The 25,052-nt window shown below is 48.4% G+C and overlaps 2 protein-coding genes and 1 long non-coding RNA gene across 7 annotated transcripts in view; 1 reads left to right on the top strand and 2 right to left on the bottom strand.

The window, feature by feature from the left end:
- Positions 1-279: 279 nt before the first annotated feature.
- Positions 280-5,948, bottom strand: LOC122239358. 3 transcript variants are annotated; one of them, XR_006218344.1, is made up of 4 exons: positions 4,950-5,948; positions 3,573-3,981; positions 2,952-3,089; positions 280-2,594 (listed from the first exon to the last, which is right to left on the bottom strand). It is a non-coding gene; the product is annotated as an uncharacterized LOC122239358 (long non-coding RNA). The 3 variants fall into 3 exon arrangements; XR_006218343.1 differs by having other exon boundaries at positions 280-3,089; XR_006218345.1 differs by having other exon boundaries at positions 280-3,089; positions 3,573-3,685.
- A 223-nt stretch (positions 5,949-6,171) lies between these two features.
- Positions 6,172-23,913, top strand: WHAMM (WASP homolog associated with actin, golgi membranes and microtubules). Its single transcript, XM_042987956.1, has 10 exons — positions 6,172-6,862; positions 8,429-8,602; positions 9,436-9,586; positions 10,654-10,823; positions 11,645-11,810; positions 13,933-14,120; positions 15,462-15,548; positions 15,806-15,901; positions 20,241-20,658; positions 23,142-23,913. The coding sequence occupies exons 1-10, from the start codon at positions 6,272-6,274 to the stop codon at positions 23,438-23,440; spliced, it is 2,340 nt and encodes a 779-aa protein (XP_042843890.1). The 5' UTR covers positions 6,172-6,271; the 3' UTR covers positions 23,441-23,913.
- HOMER2 (homer scaffold protein 2) overlaps positions 15,072-25,052 on the bottom strand; it is a 115,273-nt gene continuing 105,292 nt past the window's right edge. Inside the window, exons 10-11 of one of the 3 annotated variants that reach the window (XR_006218341.1) lie at positions 18,541-18,758; positions 15,072-15,329 (exon numbers count right to left, since the gene is read on the bottom strand). Coding sequence is in view for 1 of the 3 variants with exons in the window: in XM_042987961.1 (XP_042843895.1) it covers positions 18,694-18,758 (65 nt within the window). In the remaining 2 variants the exon portion in view is untranslated. Of the gene's footprint in view, positions 15,330-17,160; positions 17,324-18,379; positions 18,759-25,052 lie in introns of those variants that run through there. The other 2 variants (XR_006218342.1, XM_042987961.1) reach the window with 2 other exon arrangements.

Below are 25,052 nucleotides of genomic sequence, written 5' to 3'. Positions count from 1 at the left end.
TGTCACACCCTCACGAGGGCCGCCGCGCGCATAACATCCATAAAGCACAGCACGACGCCTACTCCCTTTAGCACCCAAACCAGAGACCAGGAGCTCATCCCTGACATCACCCGGTGTGATTTTTTTTAAATGTTTTATTTCATTTTATTTTTGAGAGAGAGAGCACAAGCGGGGAAGGGGCTGAAGGAGGGAGACAGGGGATCCGAAGCGGGCTCTGTGCCTGACATCAGTGAGCAGAACGTGGGGCTCGAACTCACCAACAGTGAGATCACGACCTGAACTGGAGTCGGACGCTCAAGCAACTGAGCCACCCAGGCGCCCCATCACCCAATGTGATTAATGCCCAATTAATGCTGATTCTGGTTCTACCAATTCAATCTCCTGAAAACACTCCCCACACCCACCCTTCTCCCTTCTCTAAGTTCACTGCCTTCTGGATTCAGAAAGTTCTGTCCCTGCTACGTCCTAGCGGTGCAGCCTTGGGAAAATCGCCTCTCTGGGCCTTACGTTCATGAGCCCATGAGATGGGTTTATTACCAGCTCCTATGTCATAAAATTAGCATTTAGAGGAAATAACATAAGGTATGTAAAATGCTTACCATAGCACATGGCTCCAAGTAAGTCCCCAGTACAGGTCACCTGTTGTCATTATTGTGGTGGTGGCTGCTATTATCATTATCTGGACCTCGGCCTCTCTCACCTGGGCGAGGTTAGGAGTCCTGCACCTGGTCACTCACAAAGGGTGAGGACCAGGGTCAGCCATCTGGTGGAGCCACCTGCAGCCACAGTAGGATCATTCTGTCCCTTGAAAAGCTAGGAGAAGGCACGAACGCAGGGCAGCCTCATACCCAGGCACAGACCTTGGCTGTGAGGCTGCCTGTCCTCACAGCGAGAGCCTCCAAGGGGCCTAGGGAGAGGTGTAGGACTCTAGGGATGGAGGGTTCCTTGGGGAGGATCTAATTCAATTCCCTGATTTTAGGACAGCAAAATTGACTTTCCGCAAACATAAAGGACTTGCCGTGGCCAATTTCACTTAACAAGGGGTGATCTGGGGCTCCTCTGTGTCCAGCCCCGGGGCCGGATGCTGGATATGTTGCCAGGCAGATAAAGAGTTGGATCAGACCCAGTTTTCCACTAAACCATCTCACCTACAGACCCCGGATCAGCTGGCTAAAAATAACACGTTTCTGTGTGCTACCTAAAGGGAGAAAACCAGAATTCTGTATTACCAATAAGCCATGCTGACAACTTCTGTCAACCGGAAGCTGGAGAATGAAACACCAAACTGGACTTTTACACAAGTAAGAAGACTGGAAAACACTGAGAATAAATCTTAATGGGGACGAATTCTTCCATGCCAGCATTTCCCCCTTAGACACACACACACACACACACCGGTCTGGGCGCTCTGCACCAGAGCAGGAGTTTGCAACACACCCCCAGAGCTGACACTTGCTTTCCTCCTCAGCGTCCGGACTCTTCCAGTTTCCTAACAAAACATTTAGAATTTGGGGAGAAAGGAACGTGAACACTAAATTGTCATTTTATAAATGATGAAACGGAAGCTTAGAGAAAGAAAGCAGTAAGTCACAGCCTATAAAGAATACGGTAGCTAGACATCTTCTGCTCTCTGCCATAGAGCTGCGGTCAAAACAACAACAAAAAGACTTTGGCTTAAGTCTTATATGGGGGGTGTGTCCCTGTGCATTAATTAGAAAAGTCCCCCACAAAAACGGTTTTTAACCTTCTATGGGACCTGAGCGCCTCCGGGAATCTACGGAAAGCTGTGAATTCTTTCCCCCGAAGGGAGCCCAGAAGGGCACAAACATAATTTTGCCTATAATTTCAGAAACTTGCTTTTAAGTGTTGGCCGTACAGTTATGCAAAATAATTCAAATCAGCTTTTACAGACATAGTCCAAACCTGAAAACTTTCTGTGGGAGGAGGGGGTTTGCAATAGTGAGTGAAAAACGATTACAATACCGTTTTTTTTCCCCTATTTGAAACAAAACACGAAATTATGATTTGTTGGGAGGCGCATGCAGATTAAAATTAAATGTATTTATCCTCCTGCTACCACAGCCAGATGATAACACTATTTAGGGTTCCAAAGTGTCCTACAAACCGGCCCCTGCACTAAAAATACCCTAAGGACGCACTGCAAGCATCGCCAGCCTCTATCTGCACGAGTAGCTTTCACACCCTGTACCAATACCACATTCAGTAAAGGCGAGTCTATGCTACAGGAAGGCACAGGAAATATTCACACTGTTTACTGTCATTTACACACCTGCAATTGAAGATGATACCTCTTTCCCCTAAAGGAAAGATATTGCATTCACGTTGTGGCATTAAGTTACTGAGTTTCTAATAATACCTTTCACTTGAGAAAAATAACGATTATCCAAAAACTTGCCTGCTGATTTAAGGGTCCGTAGTTCTTCTTTTTTTACCTCTGAGGACTCCGGGGAAGGGCTAGAAAACTGCTCTGCCCTCGGTGGGGATGGGATTTCCCTCCGGGTGACCTCTGCGTGCCCGAAGGCCCTGTTTTACAGCGGGGACTCTGCAAGCCGGGTAACATGAGCTGACTCCCACTGCAAATAGCAACGCCTGCCGTGAGTGAAAGCCCAAATATAGACCTGCCTCGGCTGTCTTGCCACTTCTTACTGCTCAAGTGACACCGGGCGAGGTCACATGCTGTCCCCCCCGGCTTCTTCATTTACTGTGAGGACTTGAGGCCTGTAGCCCCACCGAGCTGCTCAGGTGGCTGGTCATGTACAGAGGGCTGGGGGCGCCACAGGCCTTGCAGAGAAGGGGGGCTTCCGAGAGCCCTCGTATTGTGCACCCTCCTCGCGGGCTGAGGGTCTTTGTCCAAAATGTTTTGAACAAGCACAACTCTGACGGTAATCGAACGCAACTTCGTTTTTGTTCCCCTCTCGCCATCCCTTTACCATTTACTCATGGTGGGAATTATTCCCCTCTCCGGGTAAAAATCCAGCAGACCCAGAACTTGCTGCTCTCTCTTCGGTGACATTCAGTCCTAGGGTCGTTTGAAGGCACAGTCTCCATTCGGTAACTGAAGATATAGTCTGGAATATTGATGGAAAAGTCATACTTAGTTTAGCCAGTACCAGAATCCTCCCTCCTACCCAGCCTGGGCCTCTTCACCTGGAAGTCTGCCCCGGGAAAGGGGGAACAAGGGCTGCCTCTTCTCCCCGCACCTCCTCCCTGGGCTGCTGGTGGCACGCCAGGGCCGGAGGCGCCAAGGTGATAAGACAGCTCCTATCGGAGCTGATGCCACAGTGGGTGCTAATGTCAGGCTCTCTGGGCTGGCAGGTGCTTAGAGCTCTCTCTTGCACACTTGTGTGAATGTACACGCCTCTCTCTCCCACGCACCCCCTCCCTCCCTCATGGGGAGTTTTTGTACATCTCTGGAGTTTCCCATCACGGAGACCCTTCTCCTGAGTTCCCACAACCAGGCTGAAAACCCTTCTGTTCCGGGGGGTCCCTTGCATTCCCCTTCCGGGCCCCGGTGAGCCACCTGCAAGAGGTCTCAAATGAGGTCTCCTCACCCATGCAGTTGGCTCTCTTAGGCGGGATCTAGATGAGTCCTTGTTGACGCTGTCTTCATGCTGGCTCACATCTGGATCTTAGGGGGCAGGCCCATCCTTGGTCCCGGCAAACTCTGGGATGCAGAGGGACCCAGTGCAGCTACTTCCCCTGGCTCAACTCAGTTTGGGTAAGTATTAAAAAAAATAATGTAGAGTGGCTGGGTGGTTCGGTTGGTCCAAGTCTTGATTTTAGCTCAGGTTGTGATCCCGGGGCCGGGGGATTGAGACATGTTCGGTGCGAAGCCTGCTTGGGATTCTCTCTCTCTCTCTTTCCCTCTGCCCCTCTCTCCCATGTGCACCCTCTCTTTCTCTCTCAAAAAAATAATAATGTAGATGTCTACTTTTTATGTGGAAAATACCCACAATGTACCTGTAATTAGAAAACAGAGTTTGTAAAATCTCATTGCAGTATATCATATATATATTGTCCAGATGATATGTATTTATAATAGAAATATACAAATATGCTACATATAATCTATAATATAAATATATAAATATACGATATATAACATGAATATAGCATACGTAGCATAATATAGAAATACATATGACATTATATATAACGATACACACAAAAAACAAGAGCAGGGTTTATCTCTTTTGAACTATTTTACTTTTTTCTTTATGTCTTTGATGGTACCTATTTTAATAACAATTATATATATATATATAGTTAAAATATATGTATTTTTAATGTTTATTTTTGAGAGAGACAGAGAGAGCACAAGCAGGGGAGGAGCAGAGAGAGAGGGAGAATCCTGAGCAGGCTCCACACTGTCAGCATTGAGCTAGACGAGGGGCTGGAACTCAGAACCGTGAGATCGTGACCTGAGCCAAAATCAAGAGTCCAACACAACCGACTGAGCCACCCGGGTTCCCCCTGGAACCTTCATTTTTTATTAGTAATATATGATATTTGGCTCAGAGAAAGGTAAATACTCCAAAAGGACCATAAAGTGAATATAAAGCAGGCATGTATCCTGGTAACAACAATTATTAGGTTTGTCCATATTTTTTTCTAAGAATATACAAACATCCTTCCCTCACACACACAAAAAATAGAAATTACTCTTATAATTAGAAAGCCTGCTAGTGTCATTTTGACAAAGCAAATAAATTGGAAAGGCTACTCAAAAGGATAAAATAGCATAAAACAAATGCAGTGAAAAGACATATCGTAAAGAATATACAAGATATTAAAAGAGACTATTAAAGAATTATTGTTGTGATGAATCACTGAATTCTACTCCTGAAACCTACACTGCATGTTAACTAAAATTTAAATTAAAAAAAAGAGTTGTAAGTAAATCGTATTAACTAAGCTAATATACTTACAAATGGTTTGAGGAAAAACAGATCCCTCCTCTCTCCGAGAAGAATGGCAAGCCCAGCGGTTGTGAGCCTACGGGGGCAGTCAAGGTGAGGAGCTGGAACAGAGGCAACTTCAGACCTTAAAGCTACATTCCACAGGGTTTTCTAGATACCCTGGATCATCTTCGTGGGGAGAGAGGTCCTAGCCATTGCTTCAGGCTGGCGCTGGTTCGTCGTTGTCTTCCTTTGGCCGTAACAGCAAGTGCAAACCTAATTCCACGCTTTCCCGGCTCCCAACCTTCAAAGCTCTTTCTCCGGTTCCCGCCTCTAGCCCGCAGGAGCCTTGTCTTGGCGAGGGGCTCCTCCTCGCGGCTTCGCGGCTTCCGGGGCATCTCCCCCGCCCCTCCCCAACCACCCCCTCTTCCTGGAGCACTCACGGGATGGAAGCTGACATACGCCGTTTCTCCGTCTACACTGTGCGTTTCCTGGACAGAGAGACCAGGGCCGTCTTGTTGCCTGTTGCATGAGCTCCGGGTCACATCCCATCCCCACGTGCAAATTAGACATCCCCACCTCCTGAAACAGGTCTTTGGTAGCCGGGTGGACTTAGCAGCCTGACTGTGCATGTTAGGACAAGTTTCTTTGCTGGGTCTGTCTCCGTGGCTGTAAAATGAAGAGTGGGAACGCAGATCGTAGTTAAACGTGCTGGCTGGGAGATGGGACGCTTTGAAGACAGAGAGAGAGAGAGATTTTTGTGTATGCCCACGGCACCGCCCCCGCCCCGAAACCTGCACACAGCACACGCTCCACGAAAGCTTGTTGAATTGATAACAACAAATGTGTGGCTTCTACTCAGTGCTTGGCGCTCAGAGGCCCTCAGTAAATAATTCTTAACGTCCGATGTAACGTGTGGCCTCCAGCGAGTTTGCACCGTTCTTGGGCGCGTGTGTTCTCTAGCGCCCTGGTGAGCGAGGACCACAGTCGGTCCCCGTTCTCAACGGGTTCGAAGTTTACCGCAGGAGGCGATGGCGATAACTCGGTCGCTTTTCCTAATTCACTGTGTACAAAGGTGGAAAAGGTGAGGCAAGAGAGGTGATTCTCGGGCTCCGGACAGGGTTGCATTCCGACGGCCCGGAGAGACACGGGCTTCTGACCTTCTCATTGGCTGCCGAGACCCCGCCCAGGCCGCCGACAGCCAATCAGAGGCGCAGGGGGAGGGGGCTGCGCGTCCGGGAGCTGACGCCAGCACAGTTCGAGAAGAATGTCGCGGTCCGCGGCGGGCCGCGGGGGGTGCGGGAAGGCCGGGCCCGCGCGAGCCGAGCCCTTCGGCCGCTGAGCCGCCGGCCATGGAGGACGAGCAGCCCGACAGCTTGGAGGGCTGGGTGCCGGTCCGCGAGGACCTCTTCGCCGTGCCCGAGCGCCACCAGCTGCGCTTCCTCGTGGCCTGGAACGACGCGGAGGGCAAGTTCGCGGTGACCTGTCACGACCGCACGGCGCAGCGGCGGCGGCGGCGCGAGGGGAGCCGGCCCGAGCCCGAGCCCGCCGCGTCCCCCCCCAGCTGGTCGGGCCTGCTGTCGGCCGCCGGGCTCCGCGGCGCGCACCGGCAGCTGGCGGCGCTGTGGCCGCCGCTGGAGCGCTGCTTCCCGCCGCTGCCGCCCGAGCTGGACGCGCGCGCCGGCGGGGCCTGGGGCCTGGGGCTCGGGCTGTGGGCGCTGGTGTGGCCGGCGCGCGCGGGCCCCGGCGACGCGGCGCTGCAGGAGCTGTGCGCGCGGCTGGAGCGCTACCTGGGCGAGGCGGCCACCGGCTGCGGCGGCGCGGCGGTGCGCGACGCGCTCTTCCCGGCGGAGGGCGGCGCGGCCGACTGCGAGAGTCCGCGCAACTTCCGGGAGCGGGCCCTGCGCGCGCGGTGGGCCGCGGCGGACGCGCGGCTGTGCCAGGTACGCGCCGGCCTCCTCCCGCCGCGCGGGGTTAGGGGTCGCTGCGGGGGTGCGGCCGGCGTGGGGGTGGGGGCTGTCCCGGAGCCCGGCTGCGGGGGAGCCCGCTGACGGTGGGCGGGGACCGGGCGGGGCGCGCGCAGGTGTGCAGGCGCGCGTCACCTGCAGGGGAGCAGCGAGGCCCGGGGAGCGGGCGTGCGCAGGCGGGTCGGGGTTCATTCCAGGTGGGGAGCCAGCCCCCGGCCCCGTTCTCTGAGATCGCTGGCGGAGTCGGCGGTCGTATTCGGGGGATACCGAAAGCGGAACTGGGAACGTCCCTTAGTACACGGGGGAGGCGACAACACGGACTAGATGTAACCACTTTCAGGTTCTGCGAAAGAGGGAACAGGAATAACAGAGACCTAGTGTTTTAGAAGATCAAGGGGCCTCTAGGAGGAAGGTGGTGAAAGTAACGCAGACTCGGTCAAATGGAAAGCGGGGGTGGGGGTGTGGGGGTGTGTGTGAGCTTTATTTATCGATTTGGAATAGCAACAGGAGTGCTGTTTTAAGCTTGAAGGAGGTCATTTGGGAAACCGAAGAATTCATTCTTTGGCAAACTTACAGAACTTAAGGGGAGGGGGGACACGAGTTCACCAAAGGGTTTAGGAGACAATGTGGCGTGTGTATCCACAATTTACTGTGGGTGGCCAAGATTTAGTGCTCCGACCCCCTGTCCGTTCTCATTATAGGCCATTCTTAATCTGGATTTTTCTGTGCCTTCTCTTGAATTTTACTTAATGTCTAATTTGGAGATTGAGTCGGGGAAGGGGGGGGGGCGGGGAATCCCAAGCAAGGCTCTGGGCTGGCAGCTCGAAGTCCAATGGGGTGGGAGGGAGGGCTAAAACTCAGGAAAAGTGAGGATGTGTGTGACCTGAGCAAAATCAAGAGCCTAAGGTTAGTTTAACCGACTGAGCGGCCCCTCTGTGCATTCTTTTGCAGAAGAGGGGTGTGAGAGGAGAATTCAGTCCCATTTCAAAATCTTAATTACATCTTCTCAAGCTACATATAGAATAAACTTTTACAATTAAAATGGTTGTATAAAAGGAGTTTGTTAGTGCTGTCAACTACTGAATGATTACAGTAATGATATTCTACCATGGATATACCATGACTTAATTTACCCATTCTTGTTTTATTGGGCATTTTGGTTGGAGGACAATAGCTTTTTAATATTTAATCGGTATTTAAACTTTTAAAGTTGAGGACATTGGGACGCCTGGATGGCTCAGTAGGTTGAGCTTCTGACTCTTGGTTTTGGCTCAGGTCATGATCTCATGGTTTCATGAGTTCAAGACCTGAGCTGGGCTCTGCGCTGGCAGCACAGAGCCTGCTTGGGATTCCCTCTCTCTCTCTCTCTCTCTCTCTCTCTCTCTCTGACCCTCCCCCACTGGTGTGGTCTCGGTCTCTCTCAAAAATAAATAAATCAACTTCAAAAAAAAGTTAAACTTTAGGACATTAAGGTTTCTTTAGTTTTGTTATGAGCTTATAAATACTGTCCATACTGAGCTTTATTTACCTTTTGTCTTCTAGGTTCTTCAGGAGCATGATAAAGCCCACACCATGGTGGCATTAGTGAAAGTCTATCGAGAGGAAGATGAAGCTTACCAGGAATTAGTTATGGTGGCAACCATGTTCTTCCAGTATTTGCTGCAGCCGTTTAGGGATATGAGAGAAGTTGCAACCTTATGTAAGCTTGATATTTTGGTATGTTTTCTTTATATTTTTATATTATCAGATTTACTATTTATCACATGTTGTTTCTTTCATCACATTTAAGATTTCAGTCCGTGTTTGCACTTTGGGTTCACCCTTCTGTTTAGATGATAGTGGGGCTATAGCAAGGTGGTATTTATTTATTTTTTTTTTTTAGTGTTTATTTACTTTTGAGAGAGAGGGAGAGAGAGAGAGAGAGACAAAGACAGAGTGCTACTGTGGGAGGGGCAGAGACAGAGACACAGAATCCAAAGCAGGCTCCAGGCTCTGAGCTGTCAGCACAGAGCCTGACATGGGCTTTGAACCCACAGATTGCAAGATCGTGACCTGAGCCAAAGTCAGATGCTTAACCAACCAACTGAGCCACCCAGGTGCCCCAAATTTATTTAATTTTTTAAAGTAACCTGTACGCCCAGCGTGGGGCTTGAACTCATGACCGTGATCAGGAGTCGCATGCTCCACTGACTGAGCCAGCCACGCGCCCCTAAACAATTGTGTTAGAGAAACAATTTGTTAGAGAAAAATTGTTAGAGAAGCATAACTTGATAGCATGCCTCTCCAGAAAATGTTATTCTAGTAATGCACATTGAAAGTAGATTTTTCTTTTTCTTTATGCCCCAGAGTATCCTTTTGTCTTCCAGGTGGTGCCTAGCTTAGAGCCTTATTCATACTCAGTAAGGAATTGCTGAATGAATGAAATTGAATCAACTAAGTAGTGGTAATAAAAGTAGCTGAAATCATCCCTGTGTCCAATTTCCTTTCAATTTCCTATGGCTCTACATTACTATTTTCTCTTACTGATACAGTTTTCCCTTCTTTTGTAGAAATCCTTGAATGAGGATGATCTGGGTCCTAAAAGGATAGTGGCCTTGCAGAAGGAAGCCAAAGAATGGAGCAGAAGGGCTGAAGAAGCCGTAGTCTCTATTCAGGACATCACAGTGAATTATTTTAAAGAAACAGTAAAAGCGTTAGCAGGTAACAATTTAAAATTCTATTCTAAGATGTGTGTCATTTTCATTTTGTTCAAAAATCATCTGAGTGCCTCTTGAACACCAGGCGCTGTGTTTTCTAGGAGCTGGGGATTCGGTATAAGGAGAAGTATAAACAGACACTGCACGGTCTGGTGAGGGCAGAGAAATCCTATTTAGATATTCACTCAAACACATGGAGAATGGCAGTTAACAACTGGCCACATGAAGGAGAGAAGCACGGGGCTCTGAGAGCCACCGAGAGGAACGAGGCTCCTTCACTAGGTCAGTGAAGGCCTCTGGGAAATAGCCCTTGCCCTGATATCTGGAGGGTCGGTGGGAGCGGAGAGAGCATCACAGCGAGGGAAGAGTGTTCCAGGAAGAGGAAAGGGCACTCACAAAGGTGCCCTGGCTGGAGGGAGCTTGGCAAGTGTGAGGAACGGCGAGTCTCGGGGCTGGAGCAGAGATGAACAGGGGAACATGGTGGGAAAGAATGCGGCAGACGGCAGGGATGGGCGTGGGGGACAAGGACCTCCATCTCATCTGTAAGTCGTTGATGATGGCTCCAGACAGGACACCGAGTGTCTCCCAGTTTAAGTTACATCCGTAAAGTGAAATGCCATGTAGCTATTAAGCATGCTTCTCTAGATCTGTTTTTTGTGAATGGTGACACTTCCACTATCTATCAAGTGAAATAAATAAAATACAAAAAAGAAGGATGATCTTGTGGGGTGTTTTTATTTTTTGGTTTTGGTTCAAACTGCCTGTCTAGCCGGACGGACATAGAAACAGTCTGGAAGTATATGCACCAAAATGCAAGAAATCCTCACCTCTACTAGGTGAGATTCAGGATTTATTATTTTTCTCTTTTTTTAAAATGAAGGATCTAAAATTTTTATGTATGTTTTATTTTTGTGACAATAAGAGGTCATTAAAATAAAACAAATTTTCTTTTAAAAAGGATGTTTTGTAAGTAACGTGGGAGGCAGTAAACAAAGAATTAGCTCGGGATACATTTTTCTCCCTTTTGGTGAGTTGTAATTACGTTTTATTTTATTAATTCCAATCCGACAGGAATGCAGAAACAAATGGAACAGGATGAGAAGAGGTTTGGCCAAGCTGCCTGGGCCACGGCAGCTCCCAGGTTAGAAAAACTCAAGTTGATGTTGGCCCAAGAGACCCTGCAGCTCATGAGGGCCAAGGAGTTGTGTTTAAATCACAAAAGAGCGGAAATTCAGGGAAAGGTAAGACAAAGATCAATGAAACTTGGTTTAAAAAAACATACTCTTAGGGGCGCCCGGGTGGCTCAGTCGGTCTGACTCTCGGTTTCGGCTCAGGTCATGATCTAGCAGTTTGTGGGTTCAATCCCCACGTCAGGCCCTCTGTTGACAGGGCAGAGCCTGCTTGGGATTCTCTCTTTCTCTCTCTCTCTGCCCCTCGCTCCTTTGCTCTCTCTCAAAAATAAATAAACAAAATCTAAAGTAACAGAAAAACACACCTTTGGGTAGTGCCTTTCTTTCCAAACACAGTTAGAGCTTCCTTGATGCACCCACTGCACATCTACTGGCTGCGAATGTTGACCGCGGGAGGTTGGCAGGAAACTTCCTTTCGGTCAAGATGTTTTTGAAATATTATATTGTAGGGTGCTCCTGGTAAGAACACTGAGCTCAGCCCTGAAGTAGATGAGATACTTAAATCAATCAAGCAGTGTTTCAGCATGACTTGAGGGCAATAAAAAGGTACTTTATCCCAGGATCATAGCCACTTAAATTTCTTCCTCTAATGGTAGGAGTTTGAAGCAGGAAATGCTGCAAATGCCTCACGGCCATTTATTTTTCTCGAAAGCCTAAGTATTTTCATATGTTTCAAGGGTAAGTTAAAATATTTGTAACAAACATCAAGTAAGGCATTTTTGTTTTATTAAATGAAATGCAACAAGGTTTCCTCTCTGTTAGTTTTATATTTGGTATTAAGCAAAGAATAGACTAGTGCTCAAATGCATCTAATGTTTGCTTTTAATGTGCTAGTTATTTTAACCTGCTCTTACTTTTTCCATGAAAACCAGATGGAAGATCTTCCAGAACAAGAAAAAAATATGGACGTTGTTGATGAATTAGAAATACAATACTATGAAGTCCAATTAGAACTGTATGAGGTTAAATTCGAGATATTAAAATATGAAGAAATACTGCTTATTACACAGTTGGACTCAATTAAAAGGCTTATAAGAGGTAAGATTTATACTTAAATGGGTATGTTAAAATGTTTAAATCACACCTTCAAGACAATACCAAGACTGTGTTACCACTTCTTATAAGTTGTCTAAACCATGTACTGAAATTTCCTGAAGTTTCCTTTTAGCATTTTTGTTTTCCAGATGATAAATTCATCATTAAACACACAGCAAAACCAAGGAAACTGTTATCACCCCAGTTCCATCATCTAGAGATCCTGACATAGCCCTGGTTATATGCTGATGTGTAGAAGTAAATATCAATTTCTAAACCAAAACTGTATACCCTGTAGAGTAGCCTCTTTTCATTTAATACCTAAAAACCATCTTTCCATTTGAGTAAGAAAAACATGAAAAATTTTAATGACTGCACAGCATTCGTTATGTGTACGTACCGTGATTTCGTTTTTCACTCTTGCAAACGGTAGTGTAGTGGGGAGCCTTCCTCTACACGTCTTTGCATGTAAGAGAGAGTGTTTCTTTGGAATAAATTTCCAAAGATGGAATTGCTGGGTCAAGGACAGTGCAAATTTTACATCTTGACACGTACCTGCTTACACTAGAATAGTCCCTCAGGATACATTTTTTCCTGGCCTCTATTATTTTCTGACTTCTAAATTCCATACTATACAATGGCCTTGTAGGTTGAGGTTGTGCAGAAAGACGCTCCCCGCAGCAGATTATGAAAGCACCTGTTTCCCCATACTTACAGCATCCTTTTCAATTCTTGCCTCCCTGATAGAAGAAAATGGCGTCTTGTAGTTTTCATTTCTTTAATTATAAGTGTAGCAGGCATGGGGCGCCTGTGGCTCAGCCGGTTAAGCTTCCGACTTAGGCTCAGGCCATCATCTCACGGTTTGTGTTTGAGCGCCATGTCGGGCTCTGTGCTGACAGCTCAGAGCCTGGAGCCTGCTTCGGATTCTGTGTCTTCCCTCCTGTCTGCCTCCCCCCTGCTCATGCTCTGACTCTGTCTCTTAATGATAAATTTTAAAAAAAAGTGTAGTAGGCACATTTTTGTATGTGTACTGGATGTCTGTATTTCTTTCATTAACTGTCTATCCTTGGTCTTTGCCCATTTTTCTTGGAATGTTCCCTTTCCGTACTAAGGCTATTACTCTAGTATCTGTCAAATGTTGCCAAAAACTTCTCCTTGTCATTTGCTTTCTCTTGCCTTGCAGAAATACTTAATTTTTATGAAGTCCTATCTGCTTTTGGTGAAGTCTTCCCGTGTTTGTTGTTATGCTTGGCAAAATGCTCCTCATCCCCAAATTATATCAATATTTTACTTATGTTTTCTTTTAGTATGTTTGTGAGTGAAAAAAAAAAAATCTCTTTGGGGCTCCTGGGAGGCTCACTGGGTTAAGCCATACCAAATCTGAACATTTAATTGAATCCTGAGTATTCAAAAAACTTTGCAGTAATTTGAGGTTATAAGCATTTTACATATTTAGGAAAAAATCCTACTGAAAGAGTTAATCCAGAAAGATGCATGCCAAATTGTTCATAATTTTTTCCTTTGGGAATGGGCTCCCAAAGATTTGGGAAAGGAAGAAGAAAATTTCACTTTCTATTTTATTTAGTTCTGCAGAGCTAGGATTTGTCACAATTAGCGTGTATTTTTAAAAGATATGTACGTAATCACGATTAAATGTCTTTAAGGCACCTTAATGAGACACTGCTGGCAGAATGTGGGTTTCCTTTCTGGAGGGCGATCGAGTGCTAGCTGCCAAGAGCCTTGACTATTCATCTCTAAGGAAGTAATAAAAATGTACACAAAGACTTTATGTTCAGATGTTCATCACGGTGAATTTGATAATAATGGAACTTGGAATATTTCTAACGGTACAGAGTGCTTCAATGAGAGAATACTGTGTTGCCATTGAAGTTCTCTTTCCATCACATGGAAAATGTCCTCTTAGCACTGTTACTGGTGTGTGTGTGTGTGTGTGTGTGTGTGTGTGTCTGTGTGTCTACACCCCCCCACACACACACGGGTGCTAACAGCAGCTCTCCCTGGGTGGTGGGGTTACAAGTCTCCCTTACTTCCCTTACACTGAAGGTATCTTCATGTGTTATTTTTTATACCAAACACGTTTTAAATGTCACCACTATGTTTCTAGATAAAGAGGGGGAAGTTGTCTATTACGACCCATGTGAGAGTGCAGAGGAACTTGAGGCCATGGCTTGTGTGGCGGGGCTGCCTGGCGACGAGAACCTGGAGGCGGCAGAGCTGAGGCGGCAGCACCAGCGCCTGGAGCGCAAGCGGGGCAGGATCTGCGCCCGGAGGGCCTGTCTCAGGAACAGACGGGTGGGCAGCCCGGCGGCTCTCCTCTCCCCACTCAAGATAAGGCTCTCGACCACACAGTGACTCATTTCTTGCGTGTTTATATAGATACCAATGGCTGCAATTAAAGAAAATATATATATATTTTTGAAAAGTATATTTAAAAGTATACTTTTTAAAAGTATAATCCTTTTGAAAAGGATTCTGTGTCTTTTGGGATTTAAGCATTTACCATAATCTCTAGATTTTGATCGATCTATTCAACAATTGTTTGTTGAATACCTGTTACATACACAGGTATTTTTAAAATCACAATAGGTAGAAGCTTCTCATAATCAGCTGGAGTAAATTCTAAAATTTGTTTCTAAAATTTATTGTAAACGTTGATTGTAGAATATTAGAAATAATATTCAGCTCATTTCAATCCTTGTATTTGGTGGTTTTTTTTTTTTTCTTAATTTTTAAAAACTCTGTGATATGGGGCGCCTGGGTGGCTCAGTCAGTTAAGCATCCAACTCTTGATTTCGGCTCAGGTCATGATCTCACCGTTTGGAGGTTTGGGCCCCGCATCAGGCTCTGCACTGATGGTGTTGAGTCTGTTTGGGATTCTCTGTCTCTGTCCCTCCCCGGTGCTCTCTCTCTCAAAAGAAACAAAAATAAAACTTAAAAAAACAAAAACAAAAACCACCAAAAACTTAATTAATATATAAAAGGTGCACCTGAGTGGCTCAGTTGGTTGAGTGTCCAATCTTGATTTCGGCTCAGGTCATGATCCCAGGGCTGTGGGATGGAGCCCTGAGTCGGGCTCTGTGCTGAGATGGAACCTGCTTCAGATTCTTCCTCTTTGTCCCTCTCCTGCTCACACTTTCTCTAAAATTAAAAAAAAAAGGAAAAAAAGGTAACACACCTTAAGAATGGTTAAGTTTAGTTAAAATACAGTTTTTAGTAGAGTTTTTCAGGTGTCTGTAGGTTGCATATGGTCATGTAGTTATGACTGGAAATACTATTGTAATATGAGGAGCTGAGTTTAAAATAATCCCATTGAAACCGATTCTTAGGACACGTGCCATTTAAGAACGGGGGACTGCCCGCGTGTCCTCTCATTTCCACTTGGAGGGTTTGCTTTTTCGTCTTTCGTGGCGCTGAATCCCAGCTGTGGTCCTGTGAGTGGGTACCGTGGACTCCTGTAAGGCGCCCGTCAGCACATATCACGAGGCTAGCGGAGGCAGGATCCTGGAACCACAGAAACTCGTATTAACAAACGCCTTACGTGACAGCACAAATACAGTGCCTTCTTTTAAACTCCTTTGCTATAGCCCACAGTAATATTAAAAACCACGTACGTGCCTTGTCTTACTCTCCCAGGATCAGTGCAAAGAGAATCATCGGCTCCGACTACAACTGGCTGCAGAAAGTATGAAACACTTTCATCAGCATCACAGTATCCAGATGGTAAGTGGCTGTAGAGAACGTGGTTTATATTTGCATAATGTGACACACTGGCTTAGATCTCTAGAAACTGGGGCCCCACTGCCCCGGGGCTGCCAGGTGCCAGCCTTGATCCTGGGGAGACTGCAGTCCAGTCCTGCAGCCTGGGGAGGGGACGTGGGGGTGAGACCCAGGGAGGGGGTAACGTCGCGTCACACACCCTGTCTTTCTCAACACTTTTAGTTTGAGAAATTTACAAATACACGTTTGCTTAAATACAGAAAAGAGACAAGATAAAAGAAGAGGAGCAAAAGAAAAAAGAATGGATAAACCAGGAGCGCAAGAAGACACTCCAGCGATTGAGAGCATTTAAAGAGGTAAGTTCCAGGGGCGCCTGGGTGGCCCGGTCAGCTGAGCCTCTGACTTTGGCTCAGGTCGTGATCTTGCAGTTCGTGAGTTCGAGCCCCGCGTCGGGCTCTATGCTGACGATGCAGAGCCTGGATCCTGCTTCGGGTTCTTGTCTCCCTCTCTCTGCCCCTCCCCTGCTCAGCTTTGTCTCTCTCTCTGTCTCTCTCAAAAATAAACATTAAAAAATAAATAAAGGTGTAAGTTTTACAAATAATTACCCCTCACCTCCATTTTCTGGAGAAATGAAGGCTGCGCATCCTAGGAGAAAAGTATAAAGTATTATGAACCGATAATTTGGAACACAAGATGTTCCTCAAATGCCATCATTTTTAGTATAGAAGTAAAAAACAAGAATATTAAAATGTTAACATTTTTGACATTGCAAGACACCAGGGTTCTTGCTGTCTCATCCTGACCCAGTGGTGCTGACTCTGCCCACCAGGCTGTTGACCAGCCAGAAAAACTGAAAACAGTTACATTGCCCTCAGCCTTCTGTAAAACGCAGTCAAGGAGGGGCACCTGGGTGGCACAGTCGGTTAAGCGCCCGACTTTGCTCACGATTTTGCGGTTTGTGAACTTAAGCCCCACGTCAGGCTCACTGCTGTCAGTGCAAAACCCACTTCGGATCCTCTGTCCCTCTCCCTCTGCCCTTCCCCTGTGTGTACTCTCTCAAAAATAAACATTAACAAAAATTAAATGAAATGCAGCCAAGGAATCCCTGTGACCTAGTATAGTTAAGTACTCTGTTAAAAGTGTATAGGTTTAAAAACAAGAAGCTACTCATTTAAAAATAACGTTAAACTAGCTGAATATAAAACATAAATCTGTTTGCATCACACAGATCCACGTTCGTAGCTGCCCCACAAGGGAAAACGTCCCACGCCCAGACAGGACTCCGGGATAAGGTCTTGAAGGTGTGCTATGCTACCAAGGAATGGGGCCCCTGGAGTGATAAATCATGCCACGCTGACCTCAACTTGTTTTCTGATGTGCTCATAAACCAGCACCTAACTGCATACCAGCCCGGTGCTAGACATTTCCCGTTCTTTCTCATTTAATTCTTAACCCTGCGGCCCACGTGACGGCACAGCGTCGCTCGGGATTGTGTGCGGCCGCTTGTCTCCTAACTCTGGAGCCGCAGAGGCCTTCTCCTGCCTGGGCAGCACATCAGAACTGCTGATGCCTAGACCCCACCTCCAGAAGGAGGGAGGGTGAGCCGGAGGGATGCTGTGTGAAACCAGATGAAGGTAGAGCGAATGGGCGCAGGACGGCTGGTTGGTCAGCTCTCGCCCGAGGGCACTGGTTAATGGAGCCTGGATGGAGGACGGATCCGGGGGTGCAAGTCCGGCTCTTTAGCCCCGAAGCATCCGATCAGGATCAAATTTTCAAATCTGGAGGTGGGAGGGATAGACCGAAGGAAGGGGACAGAATCAGGCCACCTGCGCTCTCAATAGACTAGAAGGATGAATTTAAAAATCTAACACGTTGACCTCACACTGGTGGTGGTCTGGAACGGAACCTGTCTCCAAGGTGTGCGAGCTGAGGGTTTTTTGGCCTTTGGAGGTGTGGATTTCTCCAGAGGGTGGTAGGATGGAGTGTGTGGGCTTTGAACGTAGGGGAAAGAACCTCGAGAATGGAGTTTCTTCCAGCCTCCTAGCAGTCACTTGTGAAGAAGTTCGAGAAAAGCCCGGGACTTTTTAAGATGTACGAACAGATGAGTCCTCTGTAGAATGAGGGGAGTCTGTTTACCAGGAAGTGCCACCCTCAAAGGGACAAAGCCAATCTGAGCACATTTGGAAGGGGGAAAGTAGGAGAGGGAGAAGACGGGAAGTGAATCACTTGATATGTGACACTTGTTGAGCCCAGACAGGTTGGGCTGTTAGGAGGTAAAGGATTTAGTGTGTCTTGAGTGAGCCCTGGGGACACGGACTGCCCAGCACCATGAGGCAGAACTCGACAGGCCAGGGTCACAGCGACATGCCGGTGCCCGGATGCCGAGGAGGGGTCCTTGGGGTTTGGGGATGGCTGGATGACCTCCCGAGTCTGGCCCAGGGTTTCCAGGATTCCGATTCTCCCGGCATAGGATGACGGAAAGGCACAGTATGGTGGCTGCATGACCAGCAGCCGCATCCGTGAGGTTTGGGGCTTATTGCCATCGCTCTTCTGTCGTGGAAAGACTTAGAAGAATGTGGAGGAGAGGGATGCCTGGGTGGCTTAGTTGTTGAACGTCCGACTTTGACTCAGGTCATGATCTCGTGATTCATGAGTTCGAGCCCCACATCGGGCTCTGTGCTGGCAGCTCGTTTTAGGAGCCTGGAGCCCGTTTTAGGATCTCTGTGTCTCCCTCTCTTTCTCTGCCCCTCCCCCGCTCACGCTCTGTCTCTCTCAAAAATAAATCAACATTAAAAAATATTTTTTTTAATAAAAAAGAAGAAAAATGTGGAGGAGAGAGAAATGCAGGCACCCCTTGGAGACTGTGCAGGTTCTGTCCCAGACCACCAAGTGAGTCGAATGAATGTTTTGGTTTCTCAGTGCATATAAAACTGTGTTTATACTACAGCGTATTAAGTGTGCAGTAATAGCATTAGGTCTACAAAAAAGTACATACCTTAATTTAAAAATACTTTATTGCTAAAAAATGCCATCCGGTGAGCTTTTAGCAAGTTGTAACATCTCTGCCAGTGGAGGGTCTTGCCTCGATGTCGACGGCTGCTGACTGATCAGGGCAGTGGCTGCAGAAGGCGGAGGCCGTGGCCATTTCTTAGAATAAGACAACAGTGACGTTTACTGCCTCATACAGGCGTAGTTTGGGCGCCCCAGAAACAACTGTAATAGTAACAGCAAAGATCACTGATCACAGATCATCACCGTAACGATGAAAAAGTTTGAAATATTGCAAGAATTGCCAAAATGTGACACAGAGACCCCAAGTGAGCAAATGCTACTGGAAAAATAGCACTGACAGACTTGTTCGACTCAGGGTTGCCATGAGCCTTCAATTGATTAAAAAAAAAATGCAATTTTTGCAAAGCAAAATGAAGGGCAATGTGATGAGGTATGCTGGTACTCTATCATGAATTGCCCTTTTGGTGTATTACTACTAAATTTACATTAGTATTAGCCCATCGTATACATGCTCTGCCAGTTTCTTTTTTCACTTAAATTACATGGAGATGTGTTCTTATTTACAGATAGATAGGTAGATCTAGTTCATTTTAATGGCTACATAGTATTAACATTTTATGTTTTATTGGCTAGTCAGTGCCTACATTAGGGACCACCTTCCCACCACTCAGGATTCGTTTTTTATAAGATTATGTTTTTCTTTTTTAACATTTTTTAATGTTTATTTTTGAGAGAGGGCGAGTTGGGGAGGGTCAGAAAGCGGGGGAGACAGAGGATCCAATGCGGGCTCTGTCCTGACAGCACAGAGCCTGATACGGGGCTTGAACCCACGAACCACCAGATCACGACCTGAGCTGAAGTTGGGATACTTAACCGACTGAGCCACCCAGGTGCCCCTAAGGTTATGTTTTTACTTATCAAACTAATACTTGAGAGACCAGAATGTTTTCTTTTTCTTCTTTTTTTTAATGTTTATGTTTTGTTTTATTTTTGAGAGAGAGAGAGCATGAGCAGGGGAGGGGCAGAGAGGGAGAGAGAATCCCAAGCAGGGTCTGTGCTATCAGTGCAGAGCCTGATGCGGGGCTCGAACTCATGAACCGTGAGATCATGACCTGAGCCAAAATCAAAAGTCCCCTGCTTAACCGACTGAGCCACCCAGGTGCCCTGAGACCGGAACATTTTAAGTTCACATTTTTAAATTATAAAGTTTACTGTAAACCTAAAACTTAGAGAAAAGAAACGTGATAACCATCACTTTGAGGTGCACTCCAGGGGAGTTTTTCAGACAGCTGTTTTACGTGGTTGTGAATTTAACACCGCGTCATCTGTGTTGTTTTAGGATGTTTCACGACTTCGTACTATTTACGGTTTTTCATTGCTGCCTACTATTTTAAATAAGTTCACCACAGTTTTCTGAAGTAACTTCCTGTTGTTGCTCTTTCGAGTTTTATTGTAACACTAGGAGTGTTTTCACCTGCATGTACACTGGCCTGTCTTTCTCACAGAGCAAGCGGTATCTATCAAGGGATACGGATGCTTCCTCCGTAAGAACGGCCTTCGTAGGCAGGCTGGCCATCCAGGGTGACGAGGAGACACTCTGTGAACGAGAGCATTTGCACCAAGCGTCACCCTTCGGATGGTTCCGGTCTGCGGCCGCTTTCTGACCCCGTGTTTCCTCCCCAGAGGCGCCCGGGCGGGTCTGCAGCGACGTCACCGTGCTCGGGGGCTGCGGCCCTGCACCTGCCAGCTGGGCTCGCCCCGCAGACGGCTGCGTCCCCAGGGGACACACCTGACGGCAGCGATGCGAAAACCCGCGAGGACCGGGACTGTTCTGGAAATACCGACCAGAGCTCTGTTCCAGCTGGTGACCAAACACGCTCCAAATCCAGTGAGGAACTGTCGCAGCCACCGCCTCCGCGACCACCACCACCACCACCGCCGCCGCCGCCGCCGCCGCCCCCGCCCCTCCCTGGTCCTTACGCAGATCGCCAGAACTCGGCCCCGAGGACTCCGGGGACAGAGGAGCCGCTTCCCCTGCGGGGCGAACCGCCTGCCGTGAGAGCGCGCCACTGCGCAGCCGCAGCCGGTCCCCGAGGCCCAGGTAACCGCTGCTGCTCCCCCCACTCGGCGCTGGTGGGGGTGGGGGGCGGGGGAGGCAATCAGTCCCCCTCCCATCAGGCTTTGTCAGCGTTCTCTCCGGTCTTAAAACTCCCCAGTGCTCGCTGCCTTTAGTGTCACTCTCTGACTGCAAAGTCAGCAGTCTGAGTTTCACAAATGCGAACTCGCCTTGAAGAAACCAGGTCTACGCAGTCCGTGGTCACGTGACTTGGGATGTCTGTGGCCGCATCACCCGTTTCAGGTTAAGACTTCGGCCCCTGGAATTCTCCGTGTTACTGTTGAGTCTGTGAAGTCATTTACAGCATGAAATTGTCGCGGCTTAAGTAGAATAGTGGTTGGCACTGACTGCAGAGGAATATTAGAATATCCCTGGCTGTTCTCACAGACTGGTGGACTGAGAAACCTTACTTAGGGAGAGCTTTCTAAAATGAAGTGGTTAAAAAAAACAACAAAAAAAGCAGCCCACGTCTTGCCTTTGCAAGTACAGTACACTGAATACACGAATTTTCTGTTTAAGGAGGGCTGAAGCTCTGACTTGCAGCTCTCGTTTGGTCTGATCCACTGACTGTTGAGACTGGCTTAAATCTGCCCAGACCCAGAACCTACGGCTTAGGGGAGGGGGAGCGTTAGACAAACGTGTGCACTTGTTACAAAGACTACGCCTGAGCGCCCCCACCTAGAACACGCAAGATTTCTGCAGTAGGTGATGGGAATCGTGGGGAAACAAACGGTTCCAAACCGTGGTTCCGGTATTCTGGTTATTCGGAGCTCACGGGTCACCGTATCCAGAACCAGGTACCGATGAAAATGTCCACACTGTTAGGAGGAGACCCAGCTGGCCCATTTCCACAGGGTCTGCAACAACGTAGTGTAGTGAAAGCAAGAGCTCACATGCCTGGGCCTGGAGTTTGGATGTGACCAGACCTCCGTGGGGGACTCATCCCGGTTCAGCGTTGACACACACACACACACACACCGCCCCATTTCACTGCAAAGAATAAAAAAGTGTGAGTTAGTACCCGAAATGCCCAAGTGTGAGGCTTTGTCACTCCTGGAAGGGAGCTGTGCTGAGAAGTCGTGGGTTCAAATCCAGGCTGAACCAGTATTTTGTTAGAGCACGGCCTCTCAATCCTGAACCAGAAACGACTCCCGTCTTGAAGCCTCACCTGGACACCTCTACGTTAGTGACCACAGTCGCGCCGCCGTCTCCAGCAGGTAGAGGTCAAAGATTTTACCCCCTCGGGGGTCTCAAGGTGCCTGAGGAGAAAAGAGCTCCTCCTCACCCGGGCCTTGACACTCTGACTGAATTTGTGTTTTGACAGCATTGTGCACCCTCAGGTAGAAGGCGTGCGTTCGCTCGGGCTTACCAGTGCGGGTGCAGTCATCAGGCACAAGCAGAGATGCGCCAGCCTGGCCCCCGTCAGGCTCACAGAGCCACTGACTAAAGTCTACTTCCAGCCTTTTCCCGCGCAGACCTCCTCCCGTCACCGCCACAGAATGAGTCACCGCTGACTAACATCCAAGAGTGGTGAAGCCGGGGGCGCCTGGGGGGCTCAGTCGGTTGAGCGTCCAACTTCAGCTCAGGTTGTGATCTCGCGGTCCATGAGTTCAAGCCCTGCGTCGGGCTCCGTGCCGACAGCCAGGAGCCAGGAGCCTGGAGCCTGCTTGGGATTGTGTGTGTGTCTCTCTCTCTGCCCCTCCCCTGCTCGTGCTCTGTCTCTGTCTCTGAAAAAATGAATACACCTTAAAAGATTTTTTAAAAAGAGTGGTGGAATTAGAGAAATACAGCAGGTGCGCTGTAGGGAAGGAACACGGAGGAGATACAACTTACTGAAACTGTGTGCAGCTCTCATGCTTACTGGATCAGGTTATCTGCACCCAGGTTTTCACCCCTCTTCAGGATCACACAAAAAGACAACACCTGCATCTTGTAAAACAGCCACTGGGACGAAAGGCGTGTGTGACTGTGCCTGAGTTGCTGTGACTCTGAGGGAGTGGCGGGCAGCGAGTGGCCGAAGTGAAATATTAGCGATTAAGCCACCCTGTGTTCAAACAGGGAGCTAGCGGTTGACCTTTCTCGCAGGTGTTCAAAGCATTTGTTTCACGGAATGATTATTTGCTGAAACCGTGTTATTAACCTATGTGCGACGTAACCCGTAACTGGTACAAAGGGGCGCCTGGGTGGCTCGGTCGGTTAAGCGTCCGACTTCGGCTCAGGTCACGATCTCTCGGTCCGTGAGTTCGAGCCCCGCGTCGGGCTCTGTGCTGACAGCTCGGAGCCTGGAGCCCGTTTCGGATTCTGTGTCTCCCTCTCTCTCTGCTCCTCCCCCGTTCATGCTCTGTCTCTGTCTCAAAAAAATAAATAAACGTTAAAAAAAAATTAAAAAAAAAACCAAAAACGCCCTGGTGCCTTGGGGAGAGAGAGTGTGGGTTCTGACGGTCCTTGCTCTGTCCGCTCAATTTCAGGATCCATGGATGAAGTGCTGGCCTCCTTAAGGAGCCGCAGGACCCCTCTGCAGAGAACGGAGGTGACCGCCTCGCCCCCTCCCCGCGCCTCGTTCAATGAGCAACTTCTGGCTGCCATAAGGCAGGGGGTCAAACTGAGGAAAGTTCACTCCGGCCTCGACCTGAGCCCCGGCAGCGAACCGACCAGTGACCTGGAGACGAGTATCAAGGCGGCACTCCAGAGAATCAAGAGAGTGTCTGCTGACTCGGAGGAGGAGGACGGCGACGAGCCGAGCCCCGGCAGCGAGTGGGACCGCTGAGCGCTCCTCCACGGCCGACGGCACCGCCCGGGCGCTTGAATGAGACGCAGGCCCAAGGTCTGTTCTTGTAAAGGCACGTGAACAGGTGGCCGGCCACATAACAGCCCCAGAGACCAGTGGGGCTTCGTGTGATGTGGCGGCCTCTCTTGAATGCTGTGGCTCCTAAAATCGGGGCGGGACGTAGAGACGTGGGGACATGCGCACACCAAACTGTTGGGATCTAAGAACCCACAGTATTAGCGGCGTCAGACAAGAGTATTTGTTTTTCACCGAGGGTGATCCAGAATCATTCCCTTCTCCCAAAAAAAGGCGACGCTACTACGTTTAGCGGCGCTGTCGTGCTACTGACCGTGTCCTCCCGTCTGGTGGAGCCGTGGCCTCCCCACATTTAAAGGCTTGAACGTGGGGGCGCCCGGGTGGCTCCGTCGGCCGAGCGTCCGACTCTTGGATCCGGCTCAGGTCACGATCTCAAGGTCACGGGATCAAGCCCCGTGCCGGGCTCTGTGCTGCCAGCATGGAGCCTGCTTGGGATCCTCCCCCTCTCTCTGCCCCTCCCCGGCTCACGTACTTGCACACTCTCTCATAAATAAACAAAACGAGATAAAGGCTTGAATGTGAAGATGGTTTTAGCAAGAATCAGAATAAACCGCTTATATTCAGGAATTCTTTTAAATATTTTAAATGAAATATATTTTATGTATCAAGCACATATATAAACTTGTAATAAAGAACTATTTATAACGCATCAGTGTGATTCATGAGGAAATGAGACACTATCCGAACACAGCTGTCCCTGCCTGGCAGGGGGCGGGAGGGGGTCAGGTTTTTAACAAGATTTTAGATAAACATTTGCTTAAGCAAATACTAATAATGAGGGAATAATGCTTCACCTCAGGAACTAAAGTCTCGTGTCGGAATCTTTCCTCCGCCTCACGTCGTGTTCCAATCGGGAAGGGGAAGGGCAAACACAAGGCGGTCTGTCTGCTCATTTCTCAGACCGTCCAGGGCATCCGCGCTAACCTCAAACCCTCACCGTGGCCACAGCAGTCCAGGGTTTCCACAGAACAATATGAATCGAGCTTCTTTTATTTCCAGAGAAAAGTGATTTGCCAAAACCTGTTGTACTTCCGGTTTCTTCTTCACTAACTACACCCCGAGTGAGTCCGGCCCGAGGGGCTGCAGCCGGGAGGGATCCGGGACCTTCTTCCACTGCCGCAGCCTGGACCTCCACGAGTGGCTGGAGACGTTTCGCGTGGCCGCCAGTGGCTCACAGGTCCGTCACCCGTCCTTCCTTCCCCGAATCTAGAACTGTGAACACGCACGTGCAGCCTCTGCAGCCGGATCTGCCTCAGCCCCGTCCCCACCACAGACAGGCCGGGCTCAGTCCCAGAACGTTTCTCGGGGAAGAATTTGACATTTATTTATTTTTTTAATTGTTACTATTTTTTTTACATTTATTTATTTCGGAGAGACAGAGAGAGGCAGAGCACATGTGGGGAAGGGGCAGAGAGAGAGGGAGACACAGAATCTGAAGCCGGCCCCGGGCTCTGAGCTGTCAGCGCAGAGCCCGGCGCGGGGCTCGAACTCACAGACCGTGAGATCGTGACCTGAG

Source organism: Panthera tigris, chromosome B3 (assembly GCF_018350195.1).
Source record: "Panthera tigris isolate Pti1 chromosome B3, P.tigris_Pti1_mat1.1, whole genome shotgun sequence".
NCBI lineage: Eukaryota > Metazoa > Chordata > Mammalia > Carnivora > Felidae > Panthera > Panthera tigris.
The sequence above is the reverse complement of the archived record's forward strand: the minus strand, read 5'-3'. Positions and strand labels throughout refer to the sequence as shown.

Coding starts and splice junctions, on each gene's coding strand:
- WHAMM (XM_042987956.1), top strand. CDS start 6,272: ATGGAGGACGAGCAGCCCGACAGCTTGGAGGGCTGGGTGCCGGTCCGC. Junction 8,603..9,435: donor TATGTAAGCTTGATATTTTG/GTATGTTTTCTT, acceptor CTTCTTTTGTAG/AAATCCTTGAATGAGGATGA. Junction 15,549..15,805: donor AGCATCACAGTATCCAGATG/GTAAGTGGCTGT, acceptor GCTTAAATACAG/AAAAGAGACAAGATAAAAGA.